Genomic DNA, 18,807 nt, shown 5'->3' on the forward strand with positions numbered 1-18,807 from the left:
GTTCGTTTCGGAGTTGCAAGCATCCCAGCAAGCGCTGCATCATTGTTAACTACTGTTCTCCCCCTTTCGTTTCTCAAAAGCGGTCTACCGCCAGGGTTTTACTTTACAAGCTCTTTTTGCCATCATTGTTTCTGTCTCTTGGTTTGTCTCTCTAGCATTAAGCATCTCTCGAAATCAAGACCTCGCTCAATATGAACCACGAGTCGAATGATCAGCAGCCAAAGGAGCAAAAGCTGCGTGGCGAAGAAGTGGCCAAACATAATAATGACAAAGACTGCTGGTTGGTTTCCCCCAACCTCCCCGCTGCCGTTATTCTGTTCCACTGAACCATCGATTCGGCAGGGTCATTATCCACGGTAGAGTCTACGATGTCACCGAGTTCAAAGAAGAGCACCCAGGAGGTAAATCCAGTGAGTCCACTACGCCAAGGAGAAACAGACTCGTACACTGAAGCATTGGATACAGTCATTCTTAAGTGGGCTGGCAAAGATGCCACCGAGACGTACAATCCTATACACCCCCCGGACACCCTTGATAAGTTAGAAACCATTTCAGACTTCTAGGACTGAAGGTGAGTAAAGAGCTGAAAACGACCAGGTTTCTTGATAAATCGAAGCACTTGGGAGAAGTGAACATGGATACAGTGGAACAAGAAAAAGAATTCGACCCCGATGAAGAAGAACGGCAAGAGAGAATCAAACGCATGCCGATTTTGGAACAATGCTACAACCTAATGGACTTTGAGGCTGTGGCGCGACGGGTAATGAAGAAGACCGCATGGGCTTACTACTCCAGCGGATCAGATGATGAGATTGTGAGCCAATGATGTACCATTCTTGCAAAATACTGACAGTGTACGAGACGATGCGAGAAAACCATTCAGCCTTCCATAAGATATGGTTTCGACCAAGAATCCTTCACGATGTTGAAAATATAGATCTCTCCACCCAAATGCTTGGAACTAAAGTAGACATTCCATTCTATGTCACTGCGACAGCACTGGGTCAGTAGCGCTATCCTGGCACTTCCATCGGAGAACCTGCATTTCTAATGTGATTGTAGGTAAACTTGGCAATTCCGAAGGCGAAGTAATACTCACACGTGGTGCGAAGAAACATAATGTCATCCAGATGATTCCCACACTCGCTAGCTGTTCTTTTGACGAGATTGTCGATGCCAGGCAGGGTGACCAGGCACAATGGCTCCAGCTCTACGTAAACAAAGACCGCGCAATTACGGAACGTATAATCAAACATGCCGAGAATCGTGGGTGTAGAGGTCTCTTCATTACTGTCGATGCACCTCAGGTTCGTACGTTTCGGAGTAATCACTTCCTTCTTTATGCCGAATTCTGGGTTGCAAGACATAGTTCTGGGGCAGAAGACTCTTTCTACAACGCTGACTCCGAAATGTGCGTAGCTCGGCCGCCGGGAGAAGGATATGCGCAGCAAATTTTCTGATGTGGGATCGAATGTGCAAAACACCGGCGGCGACAACGTGGATAGATCCCAAGGCGCTGCACGTGCTATCTCTTCCTTCATCGACCCATCACTTAGCTGGAAAGATATTCCCTGGTTCCTCGGCGTGACGAGTATGCCAATCCTTCTTAAGGGTGTACAAAGGGTTGAAGATGTCATCCGAGCTATCGAGGTTGGCGTCCAAGGTGTTGTACTTTCCAACCATGGTGGCCGCCAGCTCGACTTTGCAAGGTCAGGAATCGAAGTTCTTGCTGAAGTTATGCCCGTCTTGCGTGAACGTAATTGGCAGGATAGGATCGAGATATATATTGATGGCGGTATTCGACGTTCTACTGACATAATCAAGGCGTTGTGCTTGGGCGCAAGAGGGGTGGGCATTGGCAGACCGTTTCTATATGCTATGAGTGCTTACGGACTGCCTGGCGTGGACCGAGCCATGTATGTACATTTCGGAGCCTATTCTTCCTGTTCAGTACCACATTCCGAGTCACAAGACATGTTTCGCGAAGAAAGGGTCTTTTACTCCCCTGAAGCTGTCTGATTGGAGACTTGCCTCGAAGAAGAGATGCTGACCCCGAAACCTCTATAGGCAATTGCTGAAAGATGAAATGGAGATGAACATGAGACTCAGTAAGGCACTTTTCGGAGTTGTCTCTTCCTGTTCGAGATTGCTTTTTGAGTCCTGAGACATGCTGGAGGAACAAGTTACCCAATCCACCCTTTCTATTCCTCAACGATATCCTGTTTCTCAAATCTTCATCAACGAATGAGAGTGCTGATTCAGGAATTGTGCTAGTTGGCTGCTCCAAGGTTGATCAACTCAACCCCACGCTCCTGGACACTAGAGGCCTGAGCATGCATTCGACTTCAGTGCCAGCAGATACCTTGGGTATGACCATCTATGATCCGCTCGTAAACCCACAGGAGAAGGCGAAGCTATGAGCATGTCAGTCTCTAATATCTTGCGGTGTTTTGCAGTGAAACTTCTTTTACGCATGCCCATATATATGCTTATGTAAATAGAATACGAAAGAAGTCGCGAAAAATACTTAGGCTTACACTGTTCTTATATATTTACAGTCTGCGCAGGATTCCCAAGTCGTCCTGTACTTCTATACATCAATGCCGCGTTAATCATTACCGTCCCCCTTCCATCTCCACCCCAGACTCTATACCATAGTATACTCAGAATGCCGTACATTGCCAACTTCATCATATCCAGCCAGGCTAGGATGGCCACCATATCCCTAACCACGCCCTTGACTTCCCTCGAACACAACTTTTCATACAGTATCTGTGTATCATCCCAGAACACCTGTACACGACCGTGGCTTGCGTGTATATGCCCAAAGATGTGTACCTTGGGTCTCACTCTCCAGACCTCCTTTGACAAGTAATCGCATCCTAATCCGGCAGGCAGATCCAGATGATGCCTTGGTGGCGTATGGGTGATTAAGACATCGACATCTGGTGGAATGGTGTACGACCACGCATCGTCGCTTCGATGATACTGGAAGGCAAAATCCTCCCCACCGCATTGGGGGACTTGTGGTGCGCCATAAAAGCGCAACTGGCGGTGCGCTTGACTGGGAAAGGTGAGCTGAACGCTGGAGTGCTGGAGATAGTGCACATCACCCCACCGTGGCGCTTTGCCAGCATCGGTTTTCCGCCTTGCTCGTGGATCAAACCAACTGTCGTGATTACCAGCAATGACGACCTTGTGCTCATAAGGTAGAGAAGATATCCAATCAATCTGATCTTGAATCTCGGCAACTGTGCCGTCACTGGTAAGGTCACCCGCATGCACTAGGACGTCTCCCTGAGGTAGGAAAGTAGGTTTGTGTGTATGGGTGTCGGAAATGCAGACAATACGGATTTGACTTGAAGATGGAGGCTTGGAGGTAGACGGGCCCCGCAGAAATAGAATAAGGTTGTAGAGCGTCTGAGTCAAGAATCTCAGCGGTGAGCTAAGCAGGCGATATGGGATAGAAGGCGGCTCGAAGGGGGAGGGTGGAGGTATGAGTAGAGAGGCCATGGGAAAGAGGCTGTAGGATCGATCGACTGTAGCCTCTTGTGGAAAATGAACCGCAGTCCTAACAGAAAATCATTCCTCGAACTTCGGGGAACAATGACTAATAATACCCAGACGCAGTGGTTCTGCAGGAGGAATTTCGGCCCGGAGAAAAGGGTTTTCCGATCACGACCAAGAAGGTACCAACGTGCCAACCCCTTCCGAGTAGACTACTTTACCCTTGTTTGTCGCGAAGCGCGATGACGTCTAGCCTCCTCCAACTTTCCAAGCTCCGCTGTCTGAGTCTCCAAGTTTGGAGGAAGTCAAGTCAGAGGAAGTCAAGTCAGACCTCGAGACTTTTGAATCTAGAAGACTGACTCTGAGCGCAAACATGCCTCCACACCATAATATACCGCATGACAACTTGAAAGTTGACTATGTCATTATTTACAGATTCGCGGATTCCAGTAAGTCGCGTAATCCCTCCCGTGGAAAGCATCTGTCTGACAAGACCAACTCTTACAGCTAAGACGGAGGCTTCAAGAAGCTTTCAGGACCTTGTGCAGGCACTGGCTAGGGTAGGCCTCGCGATTGAGGTTCGGAACGGAGGGAATTGCTCCCTTCTGATCTTCGTCAAAGTGGCTTCCGATGAGCGTCTCAACAACGCCATCTATCGCTCCAGGTGCGCACCAAAATCATAAATGTTATAAGTCATCTAACAGAAGCTGTAGAGTAAAGGACTGGCTTTACGGCATAAGGCCCGCCCAGCCGGATCGGGAAACGCAGAACTCGTTGACAAGCCAGCCGCTGACAGAAGCTGAACGGTATCGTATAGTCCACCAGCTGATCACAGGTCCAAAGGAAGAAGGAAATGCTGGGATCGTTCCCACTCATGGTCAATGGAAGAACGTAGAGTCTATCTTCCCACTCCACGATCATACCTTCAACAAGGAATGGATCAAGAAATGGGCGACCGTGACGTTTCTCAAAGTGGAGGACTTGGACGAGATCAGAAATCGATTCGGCGAGAAAGTCGCATACTACTTCGCCTTCACACAATCCTACTTTGCCTTTTTAATTTTCCCTGCGGCCTTCGGTTTCTCGTCGTGGGTCTTGTTAGGCCATTTCTCGTCCATCTACGCAGTTGTCAACTGTCTGTGGAGCGTGGTTTTTATCGAATACTGGAAACGGCAAGAGGTAGATCTCGGTATCCGCTGGGGCGTGAAAGGTGTTTCAGCCATTCAGGAGAAGCGAAGAGAGTTTCAGCACGAAAAGGAAATCCAAGATCCGATCACTGGTGAGGCTGTACAGGTCTTCCCAGCAACGAAGAGGTTGTATAGACAGCTTCTCCAGCTACCGTTTGCTGTCCTGGCATCTTTGGCACTTGGACTAATTATAGCCACCTGTTTTGGCATTGAGATCTTCCTATCCGAGGTCTACAATGGACCATTCAAGAGTATTCTGGTAAAGCCAGTGGTCCTCAGCGATGTTTTCAAGACACTGATTCCCATGTAGGTATTCCTCCCTACGCTACTTCTCACAGCTTTGGTCCCTACAATCACAACGATACTGACCGAGATTGCGACGCGACTTAACAACTACGAAAACTGGGAAACCACCGACGCTTATGATTCTGCCATGACCCAGAAAATCTTCATTCTCAACTTCATCACTTCATACCTTCCAGTCTTCCTAACAGCGTTCGTCTACGTGCCGTTTGGCAGCTTAATCGTGCCTTATCTGGATATCTTCCAGCTGACTGCGCGTCCCTTTGCGGAAAATGAGAAGCAGCTTGCGACTCCAAAAGCGGGGTTTGCCATCAATCCAGCAAGGCTCCGGAAGCAGGTTATCTACTTCGCTGTCACAGCGCAAATAGTCAACTTCGCGATGGAGACCATCGTCCCTTACGTCAAGCGCAGAGGTTTTCACAAGTATCAAGAGCTTAAGACCGAGAGAGCCGCCAGGAAGGGAGGTGCTGCTCCAAACGCAGCTGCGAACGATCTGCCTGAAGAAGCCGAGTTTCTTGCAAGAGTCCGCGGCGAGGCCGAGCTCGATGTCTACGATGTGTCTACGGATCTGAGAGAGATGGTTGTCCAATTTGGCTATCTGACCCTTTTTTCGGTGGTATGGCCGGTGACGGCTGTGTCATTCCTCATCAACAACTGGGTGGAACTTCGCTCGGACGCTGTCAAGATCTGCGTTGAGATGCAACGCCCAACTCCGCACCGAGTCGACAGCATTGGACCATGGCTGGATAGCTTGGGATTTCTTACATGGTTAGGCAGCATTTCTACTGCCGCCCTCGTATATCTCTTCAGCAATGATGGCTTAGGCCCAGACGGCACGCCAGCAGACATCAAAGGATGGGCTTTTCTCCTGACCGTCTTCTTCTCCGAGCATATATATCTCTTGGTTCGCCTTGCAGTACGTTTAGCGATCTCCAAAATGGACTCGCCAGGAATGCAAAAGGAGCATGCAGAACGGTTCATGGTTCGTAAACGCTATTTCGAAGAATCCTTCGGGGAAGATGCAATGGAGCTGCCGCCACCAATGGACAGAGAAAAGATCACGCGGTCATCGCTGGAGGAAGAAGCTCGACAAGGCAGTATGAGGAGCTCTACTCCCCAGGATCAGTTCTGGTTGAGGCAGCGAAGCTGGGAAGAATCATCTTCGATCGGCATGGGTCTCATTGAGAAGATGGCACCAGCAGAGAGTAGGAAGCAACAATGAAAGCAACGGGTTTTCATGGATGCCTGAAGCGTTGACTAGCGTTCATAATGCCGTCCTGCCTTATCATTTGTATTCATAATCGTTCCTTGGGCATTTCTTGCATACGCCCATACTCACCCTGAGGCGTCCTGCCCAAATCGCATATTTCATAATGCCACTGTAGTTCCTATATTGAGCTACGATTTGGGTCGTGTGCATGCATTTGACCAACAGCCTTGGCAGCGAAACCCATATGATGTTCCCCCACTCACGCCTCGCCACTATGCATATTGTCCATATGCAAGCAAGCCCATTGCGAAACCAGCATTCTCATTCATCCATTTGCCAAGCGTAATCAAGATTCTTCAAATTTGCCGTGCGATTCCTAGCGGCAAAATACTCTTTTTCAAATCCTGTTCCTCTATCAACCCCGTCCCATCTGTGACCCGGCCTAATCCCATATCGATTCGGCGTTGCAGGTCCCTTGTACAACGGTTTCCCGCTGACACTTTTGCCCTCCTTTTTCCTCTCAAGGAACCCGGCTGCTGGATCGTTCCATCTTTCCCTCTCCATCAAATCCTCGTTCAGCTCCACATCATCCGCGTACCTCGCTACAGGCATAAACTTCGCCTCACTCAGCTGCTCTCTGCGCTTCTCCTTCTCGGCTCGCTGGAAGTCTCCCTTTTGACCTTCGAGTTCCGCCGCTGCTTTGGCCGCTTCTTCTTCGGCTTTTTTACGGGCTTCCGCCCGCTTCATCTGCACATTGATGATGCGGCCACTGGCATCTCTATATATGGTTTCCTTCCCTTTGCCGCTATGGTCGTCTCCGTCTTCCAGGAACCTTCGCCGTTCTTCGGCTTCCTTACGCTTCAGCTGTGCAGTGACTTGATCCGCCGTCTGTAGCCCCGCATGGGCGCCCGATTCCATTTTCATGGCCGAATCTTCCATAGTAGGGGCATCATCATCCGCGAGAGCACGAGCCCGAGATTCAGCAGCTGAAAATGTAAGAATAGCGTCGGCTGCGGCTTGTTCATTGGAGGAAGGTGTTGGAGTGCCGATGGTCTGCCATGTTGTTTTTTTTGCTTTGCGAAATTCGGCGCTGTTTGCGTTCACTGATAACTTAGGGTCAAAGAGTGGGACAATCGGTTGAAGGCAGGAGGACAAATATTTCTCACCTTCCAGCGGTGCATCGTCGTCAGCGTTGCCCGTGCTGTCACGGTCCCAGCCTAAGGCATCATCGTCTGCTATTATGAGACCCGAGGCTGCACCGTCCTTCCGCTTGCGCTTCTTTGACTTTTTCTGCTGCTTCGAGTCCGCTGTCAGGTAGTTTTTCGCAAGGTAGTCCGCGAGGGACATACTTGATAATCTGGAGCTTGATTGAATTTTGAGCAAGATCTCGAATTCTGGGGAAAAGCTTGGCAGCCGCGGCTATCTTTTATTTTATTATAATTTAGGCAAACGCGAAGCGCGTTTCAGTATCAATCAAGACTTGCTCCTCTACCACCTTTATACATCAAATCAAACTTAGCTGGGCAAAGAAAATGGCCCGTAGTGATGAAGCGGAGTGGTGGTTCAATGCCGTTTACGCAGCAGTCCAGCAAGTCCCTAGGGGACGTGTTACAAGCTACGGTCATATTGCTCGTTTGCTAGGAAGGTGTAAGTAAGATTCCGTTCCGGCCACTACTTTATTCATCTGCTGTGAAACACGCCTGATGTGCCATTTTGATTTAGCCGAACGTCCTCGGTCAGCAGTCTCCGGAAAGCACGTCGACGGATTGAGAGCTTATCGAACTGTAGACAGGTCGGCGTCTGTCTAAAGCATCTACCGTCTTCCTCAGCAAACACAAATCATCATTTCCACGATGCTAACGTTCCATGGCAACGAGTCATCAACGCCAAAGGTATCATATCACCAAGGTCGGCAGTCAGAACTCAATGGAGCTAAATTGTCAATTTTGATAAGAGTCACAGAGGTCCAGGCGGTGCTACGAGACAAGCGGCGTTCCTAGGGCGAGGTTCGTACATTTCGGAGTACCTAATTCCCTCCTTTTCGGTGCCGAGTGCTGAGTTGCAAGACATATTTCCGGAGCAGAAGACCCTTTCCAATCCCAAGACATGTCTTGTGAGGCCTTTGAAAAGCAACGCTGACTCTGAAGTGTGCGCAGAAGGAGTCACTGTTGGAACTGGCGATCTAGGAGAACTAACGGTAGATCTGAGCGCATATGGGTGGTTTCCTCAGTTCCTAACGAGCGACGGGGCTGAGGCTAGTGAGTCAGAAGAAGAAGAGGGCAGTGGCTGATTTACGAAAATCGAAACTCCAGTTATTCATTTCATCGTTCGTGAGCTCCAGAAAAGATCATTCCAAGTTGTCTTTGGTCAGAGGAATGGGGGATACACTGAGACGGAAGCTACCACAACGTTGAGGTTCATTATGCGTGGTGTGTTATTCTTATAGCAGATACGTGAGCCCTTTTAATCATCGTGATTGAGGAATGGGGGTTATTTCGGAAGCCGAGTACTCATTATGGAAAGAGAAAACAGGGTTTCCTTTGACGCTGTTTCAAACTCATTGATCACATGATAGCCGAAGTCATTTTGGAGGAGTACGAGGTCATGTCATAAAGTAGGTATTCGGAATATAGGATAGCCCTGTTCGACCACCGTAGTACCGAATTTACTTGAACGCTTTTCTCGTTGGGGTCCAATAATAGAACATGCGCACATATGAGAAGCCCCAAACCCACAATGAAACAAATAGATGCATCGGGTAGTACGATAATTCCTCCATTCCTGCCAGAGTTGGTTGAATCGGTAGTGGCTGAGCAAGCTGACGGGCCAGTGATGGAGCTGGAGTGAACATGTGCGCGTCCGCCTTATCGCCCCCCGCCTTCCGTATCGTCACGATGGCCAGGCTTGGTACCCCGAGCTCCTAAACCTGTTGGGGCCTTTGAGAAGCTGCCTTCAAAGCTTGAATCTGTCTATCTGTCTATCTGTCTATCTGTCTATCTGCTTTCATCGAGTCACCCGTCCTTCTTCCCTCACAAGTCAAAGTCTCTCTTCTGCTTTGTTCCCTTGCACCTGCCTTTGTTTGCCGGTGACTCAGACGCGTCTGCAAGTAGTCACCCCTACTGACAATACTCATATATCATTCATCCGCCTCACCTGTCTATCCTCTTCATACCCCCCTCATATCACGCCATCCATCCGTTTCACCACCCTCCCCTACATCTTTTCCTTCTGCCTCATTGTGAACATCCAATAAACTTCCAGCGGCACAGTTGGAGTCTATATTCAATCCGCCTCTCATTGAACGAATCTCTTTACGCTCTACACTCAGCCCCGGGTATCAAGCACTTATGTCTAACATCGGTCTCAACGATCTGGCCAAGGAGCACAAGCTCGAGCAAGATCACAAACGCGAATTGGACCAGAAGCATAAGTGGGCCCTCGGAGAAGGGCTCCCAACCCGGGGACACCCTAGCAGACGCCCTGCAAAGCCATACCCCACGAGGTAAGCAAACATCCATGCCCGGAGACGTGATGGCTCTAAAAATGTTGCTGCTTAGCTACAGCAGGGCGGTCCGACGCGAGGTTGAATTCCAGCAGAACAAAGCTGCCCAAGTCGCTAAGATCTCTCGCAAACACGAATCTCGCTTTGACCACGATACCTGCACCTCCGACTCTTCGACCGAGGAAGATGTCAAAGAAGCATCAGCTGCGCCAGAGCTTGACGCTGGCTATACCTACTCTTACGATGCACCGCGAGGCCCTGGTAAAGGCAGCCAAATTCTTGGTATTGCCCTAGCAAAGGCGGTGGAGAAGTTCGAGACCAAGGCAATGGAGAAGCTGGTCAAAGAGGAGTACGAGGTTGTTGGCAATGAGAAGGAGGATACGCATGCGGGATATGCCGCTGACGATGATGACTTTGAGCTTGTGTAAGGGCTGAGTTCCGCAGTCGCGTCCCTTTCACATTCCTTAAGCAATTGCATGTGGATTCTCATGGTGTTGCGGTCTTCCAGACCCTGGAGTCCTCAGAAGGTTATGGTGTTGGAAAGAATGAGCCAGCAACGGAAGGTTGTGACCTGTGTCACGATATGTGCTCTCGTTTTCTATTCTTGCTTAGTCGAAATTGGATTACCAGTATGATAAGCTTTTGTCCATAAAGTCAATAGACAATCAAGGTCATAAAATCCAAATCAACGCTTTGTTCTCGGTGCACCATGGTAAGATAAGAGTAACCGTACAACGATTGTAATAATTCACGTAACCTACCCGGCGCTCACAACAACGCTAGTTGAATAGTTTTGTTTACCTTGCTTCCCTCGCAGATTTTGAGTTGCCACAGTCTTCACCATCAGTCCGCTTACGAATAAAATGGCCCGCCTGAACACAGATGTGCGATCGCATGAAAGTCCTATGGACTGGCAATGGCAAGAAGGTCATGGCCCAACAGATACAGATTCACCATTTCTAAAGGGCGCCGCAGATAGCAGTCAGAACAGAGGAGGCTTTGCGGGTCAAAAGCGTAAGTGTATAACATCCTAGGTGCAGCAAAGTGAAAATAAGTTGACGCGCAGTACATTCAGGTTCAGCGAGTTTCCTCGATTCCCCCTCGAAGACTTCTGTACCGTCCATTGGCCCATCCGGGTCACAGATCTTCCTTCCTCCATCAACGCCCTCGACGAAGCCTCCCTTCTCTTTTCGCAACTTTCCCTTCACCACCCCGCAGAAATCAATAGAGACAGACTTTTCCTCCGGCGCTGAAATGTCGTCTCCTGTGAATGTGGATACCGACGATACCCCAGAACCATCAGCTCGAAGGGTGTTGTCCATGACTAAGGGCGCCATGATGCAATTCGAGGGCAAGGAATCCAAAAAGAAACCGTCATCACCAGGTCTTTTGAGCAAGTTCTCGAGTCTGGGGCGTGGCGAGGTGGGTCGTAGATCCCATCTTGCTGTGACTCGCAGCAAGTGCAAAGTTCAAAAGCGTCGCAGACGAGATGGTGGCCCAGACGTCCGCTCAGCGTCACGACGCTCAAACAACGATTCAGACTTCGAAGAGCCACCAGGCAGTGGTGAAGGAACCCAACAAAATCTTAAGACCGCACGGCAAATGGGATTCATACCCTCGGTTCTTACCTTCATTGATGCACACCCGGGCCTACCCAATACGCTCTCCTACTACGTCCAATTCCTGCTAAACTTCTTCCTCGCGTTCTGCGTCATGTACGTGCTCTACGGAATCTTCTCAACAATAAGCAACGATATTACTGAAAGGGCCATGATGGAATCGTCAGAAATACTTGCAGAGATGGCCGTTTGTGCACGAGAATTTCAGGAAAACAAATGTGAAAGGGACAGTAGGGTGCCAGCCATGGAGACGGTGTGTAATAGTTGGGAGAAGTGTATGCAACGGGATCCGTACAAAGTGGGAAGATCAAGGCTCAGTGCTGGCATGTTCGCGGAGATTGTCAACAGCTTCATTGAGCCAATATCACTGAAGGCAATAGTACGTTCCTTCTCTTCAACTCTCCCCTTTGCAGTCTTGACATGTCTAACCACTTCATGTAGATCGTTAGCGTCTCCGTCATAGTAGGCTGCTTCACAGTCAATAACCTGACGTTCGGGCTGTGGAGGGCTAAAACCCATCATCCTCCGCCGCCTCAGCATCCAGCTTACATGCATCATTCACCCCAACAGCAGATCGGCTTTCCGCCCGGGAACGAACATTTTTACATACCTTACCAAAATCACATAGGCATGCAGGGCACGGACAAGGGAGGGTATGGGCTGGAAGGGCAATCGCCTACGAAGAGGCTCGGATACAGGTGAAGGATAGATTTTTCTGACGCTTCTATGAGGTTGATCAAGTCTTTGTATCTTGTTTAAAGGATAAAGGGCATGATGATAGAATTCTCTCACGCCGTCAGACGCTTACTTTTTGCTCTATCGTAAGATCAATGCTAGGAAACGAATCTGGCCATGCAACCGCCAAACGACTGCAGGTCTTAGTCTCAACACCGCTATGCAAGAGAGAGATGGTATGAGGTTTGGCGCTTTTAGGACATGTTTAGACACAAAGTGAGTGCACTCTAGATGTCGATACGCCAAGACCGAAACGACTTAAACTAGGTCAAGACTCCTCTCCCTTTTCTATAGGTATCATGCCTTTCAACTCCTTGAAACGAAGAAATCTGTGCCTCTGATGGTCACGCAGCAGCTGAAGTTAAAATCGAATACTGCCCCCCACAGTCTGAAAAGTTCAGCATCTTCCCCCGGATTGCAGTATTGTCGATGCGTGTAGGATGCTGGACATCGTCCGTAGTACCAAGCCCAGTCTGATATGTAGCACTTAGACCCCAAGCGTATGCATGGCCCAAGTCATTCAGGAGAATCGTATGATCCGTGCCAGCTGAGGCATAGGTGGCCTTGCCGACATTAGGAATAGCTGTAGGCACGATTACGATCCGTGGCCTGCCGTTGCTGTCCTGAATGGTGGACGTGAGTGGGACAGTTGCCATGTCGAGACCGGTCTGATATCCGTCAATGCGACCCCAAATCAGTGCCTTGCCTTTCTGTGTGATTGCGATTGAATGGTGTTGGCCGCCCTCCATATGGGTTATGGTGTCATCGTCTAGGTCCAGAGTCTCCACCATGGTTGGATTATAGACCACTGCATTGTCATCACCAGCGCCCTTGCGAATACCAGTGCCACCAAAGCTGTTTACGCCCCAAGACCAGACATGATCGTCCTTATCAATGGCAAACGAGTGGTCTGAGCCGGTGTAGATAGCCTTGTATTTTTTGATTCTCGTGCGAAGAGGCTGAGGCTTGAGGGTAGTTTTGACACCTTTAGTACCAGTACGCTCGATGATATGGTATCCAAGCTGATTTTGCTCGCCAGAACCCCAAATAAAGACCGCACCTTTGCTGTCAATAGCCATTGCATGGTTGGCACCGCTGCTGATGTCGACAATGTTCTTGAGGTCGGGGTAGAGAATCGGTGTGTGTTGAATTTCAACATCCGTGTTAGGGAGGAAACCGAGGACGCCGTCATTTTTCTGTTATATGTGATCGTTAGTCCTACTATAAAGATACGTCGAGGTGTTGGAGGAAAGTGCTTACCCTGAAGGTTCCCCATCCATAGACATGACCATCATCGGTGAGAGCAAGTGTGTGGCTGTCACCAGCAGCCAGCTTGACAAATTGCGTGTCTCCTGGAAAGCTCGAGGCTGGAACGGCGGTCGGGCTACTCTCAGCTGGGTTCAACCCGCTGTCACTCTTGTCACTATCGTCGCTATCATTGTCATCCATGTCCTTCAAACCACCCTCCCACGTAGTATCACGTCCCAGCGCTCCCTGGTCGTTGACCCCCCATGTCAAAATCTTGTTGTCATGAGTCAGGGCTGCCACATGCATCCCTCCGCAAGCTACATGGACAATACCAACTTGATTGGCCGAAAGTAAAGGGTTGAGGCGAGGCCGTTTGACATCTATAGCAGTTTTGGCAGTTCCCAGTCCCAGCTCAGACGACGAGCCCTCGCCAAAGACGTAAACGTCTAGATGTTGACTGGGGCGTTGATTGATCGCAACTTTTGACTTTGGCTTTGTAGCAGGTTGCTTTACAACCCGAACCTTTTTCACAGGTGGCGGAGGTGTTTTTTCATTCTCATCGTTCTTGCGCTTCCTCGGATTAGAGGGAGCTTTGACGGGAGCTTTGACGGGAGCTTTCGTGGGCACTGAACCCCTGGACTTGGTAGTCTTGGCGGGCTCTTGTTTCGTATCTGGAGCTTTCTTCATTGCTGTGGTAGTATGGAAAGGGGGAATTGTGGTAGATTGAGTGTTTGAAGATGTTGTAGATGTCAGAAAGATTTATAAAAGTTCGCGTATCCCTGCAAGCGGCGGCTTCATGCACTAGACGGTGGAGATTCTGAGGCAGCATCCCTGCAAATTCCGAGAATTCAAGTAGGGTAGACTCGGTCATTCAGGCGTACAGAGGTGAGAGGCTGGGCAAGCTGCCAGATAGAATGTTAATCTGAGACGCGGAAAGCTTCCTTTCCTCATTTCACCTCAACTTGGGCATCGACCTGGAAGATAATATGTTTCTGAAACAGCACACTCTTTGGAGGAGTTCTGGTCGATATTTAAGGAATCTGCACCGCTTCGACTGTCACCTCGTCCTAGCACCGTGCTCAAGGCCGTTGCTAAAGCCTAAAGGACAGAGCTCAAGTTTGGAGACATCCTGCTGCTTCGGACTGCATTCATCGCCGCTTTCAACAAGATATCAAAAGAACAAGCACGAATTTACGTGTGCTCCCAACCCTATCAGGTGTGGACCAGAGCGAGGGAGTGCTGGAGCAAGTTTGCATTTTGGTACCAATCTTACTCAAAGATTACTACTGGTGAATCAAGAGATGTCTCGCGAGCAAAAGGCTCGGTCTGCCCCACGAAGTTTCCCATACTTATGTATTAAAGAAGTTAGGCTATGTTACTCCGCTGTAGGTTTTTACTCGTGTAATTTCGAGCCAGGTTGAGTTGCAAGACCTACTCAGACTTGTCTTGAGATTGAAACGATGTTCGTGCCCTAATATTAATACTAATTTCGAACCTTGTTTGGCTGGAAATCAGCAGACGCAGTGACCCAAAGAGAGTAGCACCTCCATAAGTTTCTATTTTCTGGCTGGAGATTTCAATAGTAGATCTCTTCGATCTTGAGACACCTTCCGAGCACTGCAAATGGCCAAAACGATCGTCGTGCTTCGTGTCAAACGAAGTCTGCAATGTGCCTAGTTGAGTTGCAAGGCAGACATCTTTTAGCCGTTTTTCCAGACGTCGCTGATGGAGTAGTCGACCGAAGATACCGGCTATTATTTGAGAGTGTATGAGCGCGGTGTCTTCGGGCCGCAAGAAGTCAGCCGAACACTAATACCATTGTTTGGACATTTGTGGTATACTGCCATTCGGTTTGTGATTCGAAGTGCTTCTCACACAATCACTCTTGAACCTCTGATCTCGAAACTGTTTGCGGTCTCAGAGAGCCGATCGCGACAACTGCGCGTTTCGTGTAGAATAGATCCATCACTTCAATACCCAAAATAACTCATCTTTTGGGCTCGATGTCAATATTCGAAACCCATTCAATATTCATGTGCCCTTGGCATTTGGCATTTCCCCTTCTATGAGCATTTCGGATTCATTTGTCGAGCTTGATGTGCCCCCAGTCGTGTTGCGCTAGATGCTTGCGTCCTCAAAACTTCCCGGCTAATAAATCTCAGGGCGATCGACGTGCCAAAGTGTAACATTGGGTATCTGAATGCACTGTCGCTACGTGTGATATGTTATGATTCTGAATTGACGGTTTGCTAACAATCAGAATTAGCAAACTACTGCTCTTCAATGTTTGGTGGAGTGGAGTGCTTACCACCATCCAATCCATGCCTTCCGCAATTCCGCTTCCATCAATCGCTGAACACGCCACTATGCTCCAATTTCTATCGCGCAGCTCACCTAATCGCAAAGCTTCTGAAATCTCTCCGGCCCCTTTTGCTCCAGGCTGATCTTGTTTATTTGCAAATACGAGTAGTCCGGCATCGCGTAGCTCGTCTTCATTAAGCATTGCTGCGAGCTCTTCCGCCGCGGTATTCAATCTTTCAATGTCTGTGGAATCGATCACGAAGACAACAGCCGCGGTGTTTGCGTAGTAACAGCGCCAGTACGGTCGTATTGATGTTTGGCCACCCAAATCCTAATGGGCTGATTCAGCATGTAGCCAAACACTGGTGTGCAGAAGTGTGGCGAGTTTACCCAGACGTTAAAGTTGAGATTTTTATAGACTACTGACTCCACGTTGAAGCCAATGGTAGGTATGGTCGTAACAACTTCGCCGATCTGGGAGGACGGATTACGGTTGGTCCCATTTACAGCTCCCAAGGCGGAAACACTGCACCTTTAATCTATACAGAAGCGTTGTCTTCCCAGCATTGTCCTGTGAGACGTAAGTCAGACAGCGCGGGAATAGAGATCGTGGGCCATACAAGTCCCAAGATCAAAATCCTAATCTCTTTTTTTGACCATAGTAGTGAGAGAATCCGTGACACAGAACCTCCCATCTTGAGCCGCTGTTTGTTGTCTCCACACTAGGCGTGGGGCCCCTTGCTCACACCAGAAGGACGAAAAAGAGACCAGCTTGGACGACACCACTGATGATAAAATTCCCGAGGGTCGGTCGGTTTCTTCAACTTGGGTTCCGTTGTTGATTAAGAGTGTGTAAGACTTGGATTTCTGTTAGGTGTTATGTCACAAGCATAGGCACAATGTTTTGGTGGTAAAGTTTATTGATTATTCTTCTAAGGAAATCTACAGCTCAGGTATCGCGTGCCAAGCCTTAACACCTCCGGCGGCAGGTACAGCCATGCCATAACATTAGGCATCTACTCGTATTCACTAGGATTTGCAATCTACTAGGATTTATAATCTTTAAAATCTAATTCTTATAATTTACTACTTTATAATAATATAATTTAAAACTATAAAATAAAGTTAAAAGAATATAAAATATAATTATTATAATTATTTTTAATTTTTTATAATTAAGCTTAAATTAATAAAGTTATATTAGTATATATAACGAGTACTTAAGTCGAGTTTTAATATTAGATTACTTAATCTATTTAATTAATAACGAGATTTATTTATATATAATATCGACTATAAATTCTCTAATAAAGATTTCTATATCTTTAAGAGTTTATTCTATATTTATTTAATAGCTACTACGCGTTAATTAGATTCTAACTTATTAGCTATAATAAATATAAACTTACGATTTAGTATATTAGAGAAGCTAAGAGATCTTAAGAGAGTATATATTTATATATAAATATATAATCGAATTCTTCGATTACGATTACGATTAATTATATATAAGCGAAAATTAAATAATAAGATATATTAAATCGAGGATTAACGTATTCTTTTTAAAGAATTTAATATTATCGATATAACGATAAGTTTTATCTCTCTCGATTAAATAATATCTCTCTCTCTCGCTAATTAATAACTCTTCTCTAAATATTATAAGTACTCGACTTCGACTATAGACGAGTCGACTCGTTTATAAAAATTATATAAAGATTTTCTATAGAAAAGAGATTAGATAAGAGAGCTAAATCTAATATACTTAGAAAATATCTTCTTAATAATAAAGTTAGTAAATAATAAGTAATAGTCGTATATCTTTTAGCTAGCTATCGATATACGAATAGATCTTAATTAGATCTCATATCTCTATAAGAATTAAAGCGAGCTCTTAACTTCGATTTAATAAATATTACTATTCTCTCTCTTATATAACGATATATAATAGAATATTAAATATCAGTAAGTATATATAGAATAAAGAGACTAGAGCTCGACTCTAAGAAATATTAAAAAAAGACTTCGAGATATATTATAGAATATAATAATATCTAATTATAATAAGAGCTTTAAAATTTCTTAATATAATATATATAGTCGTAATTCTACGAGATTACGATTATCTATTATATTTTAAATAGAGTATAAATATCGAATATAACTATAAGATCGAGTAGATAAAAACGATTATACTCTAGACTACGTCTTTTAATAAAAAGAAATATAAATAGAGATACGACTCTTTTAAAATATAAAGATAGAATACTTAGTTATATTAACTATAGAGTTTTATAAAAGAAAAGAGCGACTTAATACGAGCGCGCTAAGACGTATTACGTAACGTAGTTACGTAATAGTTAAGACGCTAAAAATTACGTAATTCGAATTTTAATACTTCTCTTCGCACGTATTCTTTTATAAGTGAAACTTAGTAAATACGAAGTTTAATGCTAACGGCGTTAAAATTAAATAGATAAGATAAATAACTTACGCCGAGTAGTAAGCGTAAAAAAATATACTCTCTTATACCTCCTATATCTCTATCCTCTCATACGAACGAAATTAAAAAATACGATATTTAAAGTTCGCGACGTTTAAAATAGAATAGATAAAGTAAAAAGTCGAAATTTGAAAACGACTATATTAAACTATAACTTACACTTAAATATAATTCAAATTTTACTTTTTATTAAAAGGCGATTTTTCGAAAATTTTATTTTTAGATTATCTAATTATTTAATATATATTAAAAATCGATTAATTCGAGATTAGAGAATATATATAAGAGTAGCTAAATAAAATAATTAAAAGAAATTCTTCTAGCTATATATCGCCGACTATAAGATCTTCGCGAGAGTTATTCTAGATATCTAGTTCTTAATAATAGTAGCTAGCGATAGCAATTTAAAGATATAATACTCGAGACGTTAATAACGAATAGATATAGATCTTTTAAAAGAGTCTTAAAAGATTAATAACGATAGCGGTAATAGCGCTAAAGAAATAGCTATTTCGATGTAAAATAGCGAGTTCGCAGAGTACTCTAATATGGCGGCTCGACGGGCGGCTTAAGTCGATTATCCGTAGTATAAAAATGTTAGAAAAGGGGCTTGAGGGTTCTAAGTAAGAGGACCCTGAATTGCTTAGCTCACGTACGCCTGACGTACGCTTAGCGGAGTTTTGGCGAATAAG

The 18,807-nt window shown here is 46.2% G+C and overlaps 9 protein-coding genes across 9 annotated transcripts; 5 read left to right on the forward strand and 4 right to left on the reverse strand.

The window, feature by feature from the left end:
- Nucleotides 1–191: 191 nt before the first annotated feature.
- HO173_007920 (uncharacterized protein) lies at nucleotides 192–2,420 on the forward strand (the record flags this gene model as incomplete). The annotated part of the gene is made up of 9 exons (XM_037309820.1): nucleotides 192–280; nucleotides 343–410; nucleotides 466–538; nucleotides 598–814; nucleotides 862–1,003; nucleotides 1,063–1,307; nucleotides 1,420–1,916; nucleotides 2,068–2,108; nucleotides 2,275–2,420. The coding sequence occupies 9 exons, from the start codon at nucleotides 192–194 to the stop codon at nucleotides 2,418–2,420; spliced, it is 1,518 nt and encodes a 505-aa protein (XP_037163117.1).
- A 124-nt stretch (nucleotides 2,421–2,544) lies between these two features.
- Nucleotides 2,545–3,513, reverse strand: HO173_007921 (uncharacterized protein; the record flags this gene model as incomplete). Its single annotated transcript, XM_037309821.1, has 1 exon — nucleotides 2,545–3,513. The coding sequence occupies one exon, from the start codon at nucleotides 3,511–3,513 to the stop codon at nucleotides 2,545–2,547; it is 969 nt and encodes a 322-aa protein (XP_037163118.1).
- A 367-nt stretch (nucleotides 3,514–3,880) lies between these two features.
- On the forward strand, nucleotides 3,881–6,219 carry HO173_007922 (uncharacterized protein; the record flags this gene model as incomplete). The annotated part of the gene is made up of 4 exons (XM_037309822.1): nucleotides 3,881–3,956; nucleotides 4,015–4,171; nucleotides 4,221–4,953; nucleotides 5,005–6,219. The coding sequence occupies 4 exons, from the start codon at nucleotides 3,881–3,883 to the stop codon at nucleotides 6,217–6,219; spliced, it is 2,181 nt and encodes a 726-aa protein (XP_037163119.1).
- A 309-nt stretch (nucleotides 6,220–6,528) lies between these two features.
- HO173_007923 (uncharacterized protein) lies at nucleotides 6,529–7,554 on the reverse strand (the record flags this gene model as incomplete). Its single annotated transcript, XM_037309823.1, has 2 exons — nucleotides 6,529–7,310; nucleotides 7,374–7,554. The coding sequence occupies 2 exons, from the start codon at nucleotides 7,552–7,554 to the stop codon at nucleotides 6,529–6,531; spliced, it is 963 nt and encodes a 320-aa protein (XP_037163120.1).
- A 185-nt stretch (nucleotides 7,555–7,739) lies between these two features.
- On the forward strand, nucleotides 7,740–8,497 carry HO173_007924 (uncharacterized protein; the record flags this gene model as incomplete). Its single annotated transcript, XM_037309824.1, has 5 exons — nucleotides 7,740–7,854; nucleotides 7,930–7,942; nucleotides 7,996–8,115; nucleotides 8,170–8,213; nucleotides 8,364–8,497. The coding sequence occupies 5 exons, from the start codon at nucleotides 7,740–7,742 to the stop codon at nucleotides 8,495–8,497; spliced, it is 426 nt and encodes a 141-aa protein (XP_037163121.1).
- A 1,057-nt stretch (nucleotides 8,498–9,554) lies between these two features.
- On the forward strand, nucleotides 9,555–10,137 carry HO173_007925 (uncharacterized protein; the record flags this gene model as incomplete). Its single annotated transcript, XM_037309825.1, has 2 exons — nucleotides 9,555–9,709; nucleotides 9,765–10,137. 2 exons carry the CDS (start codon nucleotides 9,555–9,557, stop codon nucleotides 10,135–10,137), a joined length of 528 nt encoding a protein of 175 aa, XP_037163122.1.
- A 435-nt stretch (nucleotides 10,138–10,572) lies between these two features.
- On the forward strand, nucleotides 10,573–12,030 carry HO173_007926 (uncharacterized protein; the record flags this gene model as incomplete). The annotated part of the gene is made up of 3 exons (XM_037309826.1): nucleotides 10,573–10,723; nucleotides 10,785–11,707; nucleotides 11,770–12,030. The coding sequence occupies 3 exons, from the start codon at nucleotides 10,573–10,575 to the stop codon at nucleotides 12,028–12,030; spliced, it is 1,335 nt and encodes a 444-aa protein (XP_037163123.1).
- A 377-nt stretch (nucleotides 12,031–12,407) lies between these two features.
- HO173_007927 (uncharacterized protein) lies at nucleotides 12,408–13,998 on the reverse strand (the record flags this gene model as incomplete). The annotated part of the gene is made up of 2 exons (XM_037309827.1): nucleotides 12,408–13,259; nucleotides 13,324–13,998. 2 exons carry the CDS (start codon nucleotides 13,996–13,998, stop codon nucleotides 12,408–12,410), a joined length of 1,527 nt encoding a protein of 508 aa, XP_037163124.1.
- A 1,538-nt stretch (nucleotides 13,999–15,536) lies between these two features.
- HO173_007928 (uncharacterized protein) lies at nucleotides 15,537–16,307 on the reverse strand (the record flags this gene model as incomplete). Its single annotated transcript, XM_037309828.1, has 5 exons — nucleotides 15,537–15,560; nucleotides 15,620–15,943; nucleotides 16,003–16,086; nucleotides 16,145–16,183; nucleotides 16,233–16,307. The coding sequence occupies 5 exons, from the start codon at nucleotides 16,305–16,307 to the stop codon at nucleotides 15,537–15,539; spliced, it is 546 nt and encodes a 181-aa protein (XP_037163125.1).
- Nucleotides 16,308–18,807: the final 2,500 nt, after the last annotated feature.

The sequence above is a fragment of the Letharia columbiana genome (genome assembly GCF_014066305.1).
Source record: "Letharia columbiana isolate WasteWater2 chromosome Unknown Sc0000027_s0, whole genome shotgun sequence".
NCBI classification, from domain to species: Eukaryota; Fungi; Ascomycota; class Lecanoromycetes; order Lecanorales; family Parmeliaceae; genus Letharia; species Letharia columbiana.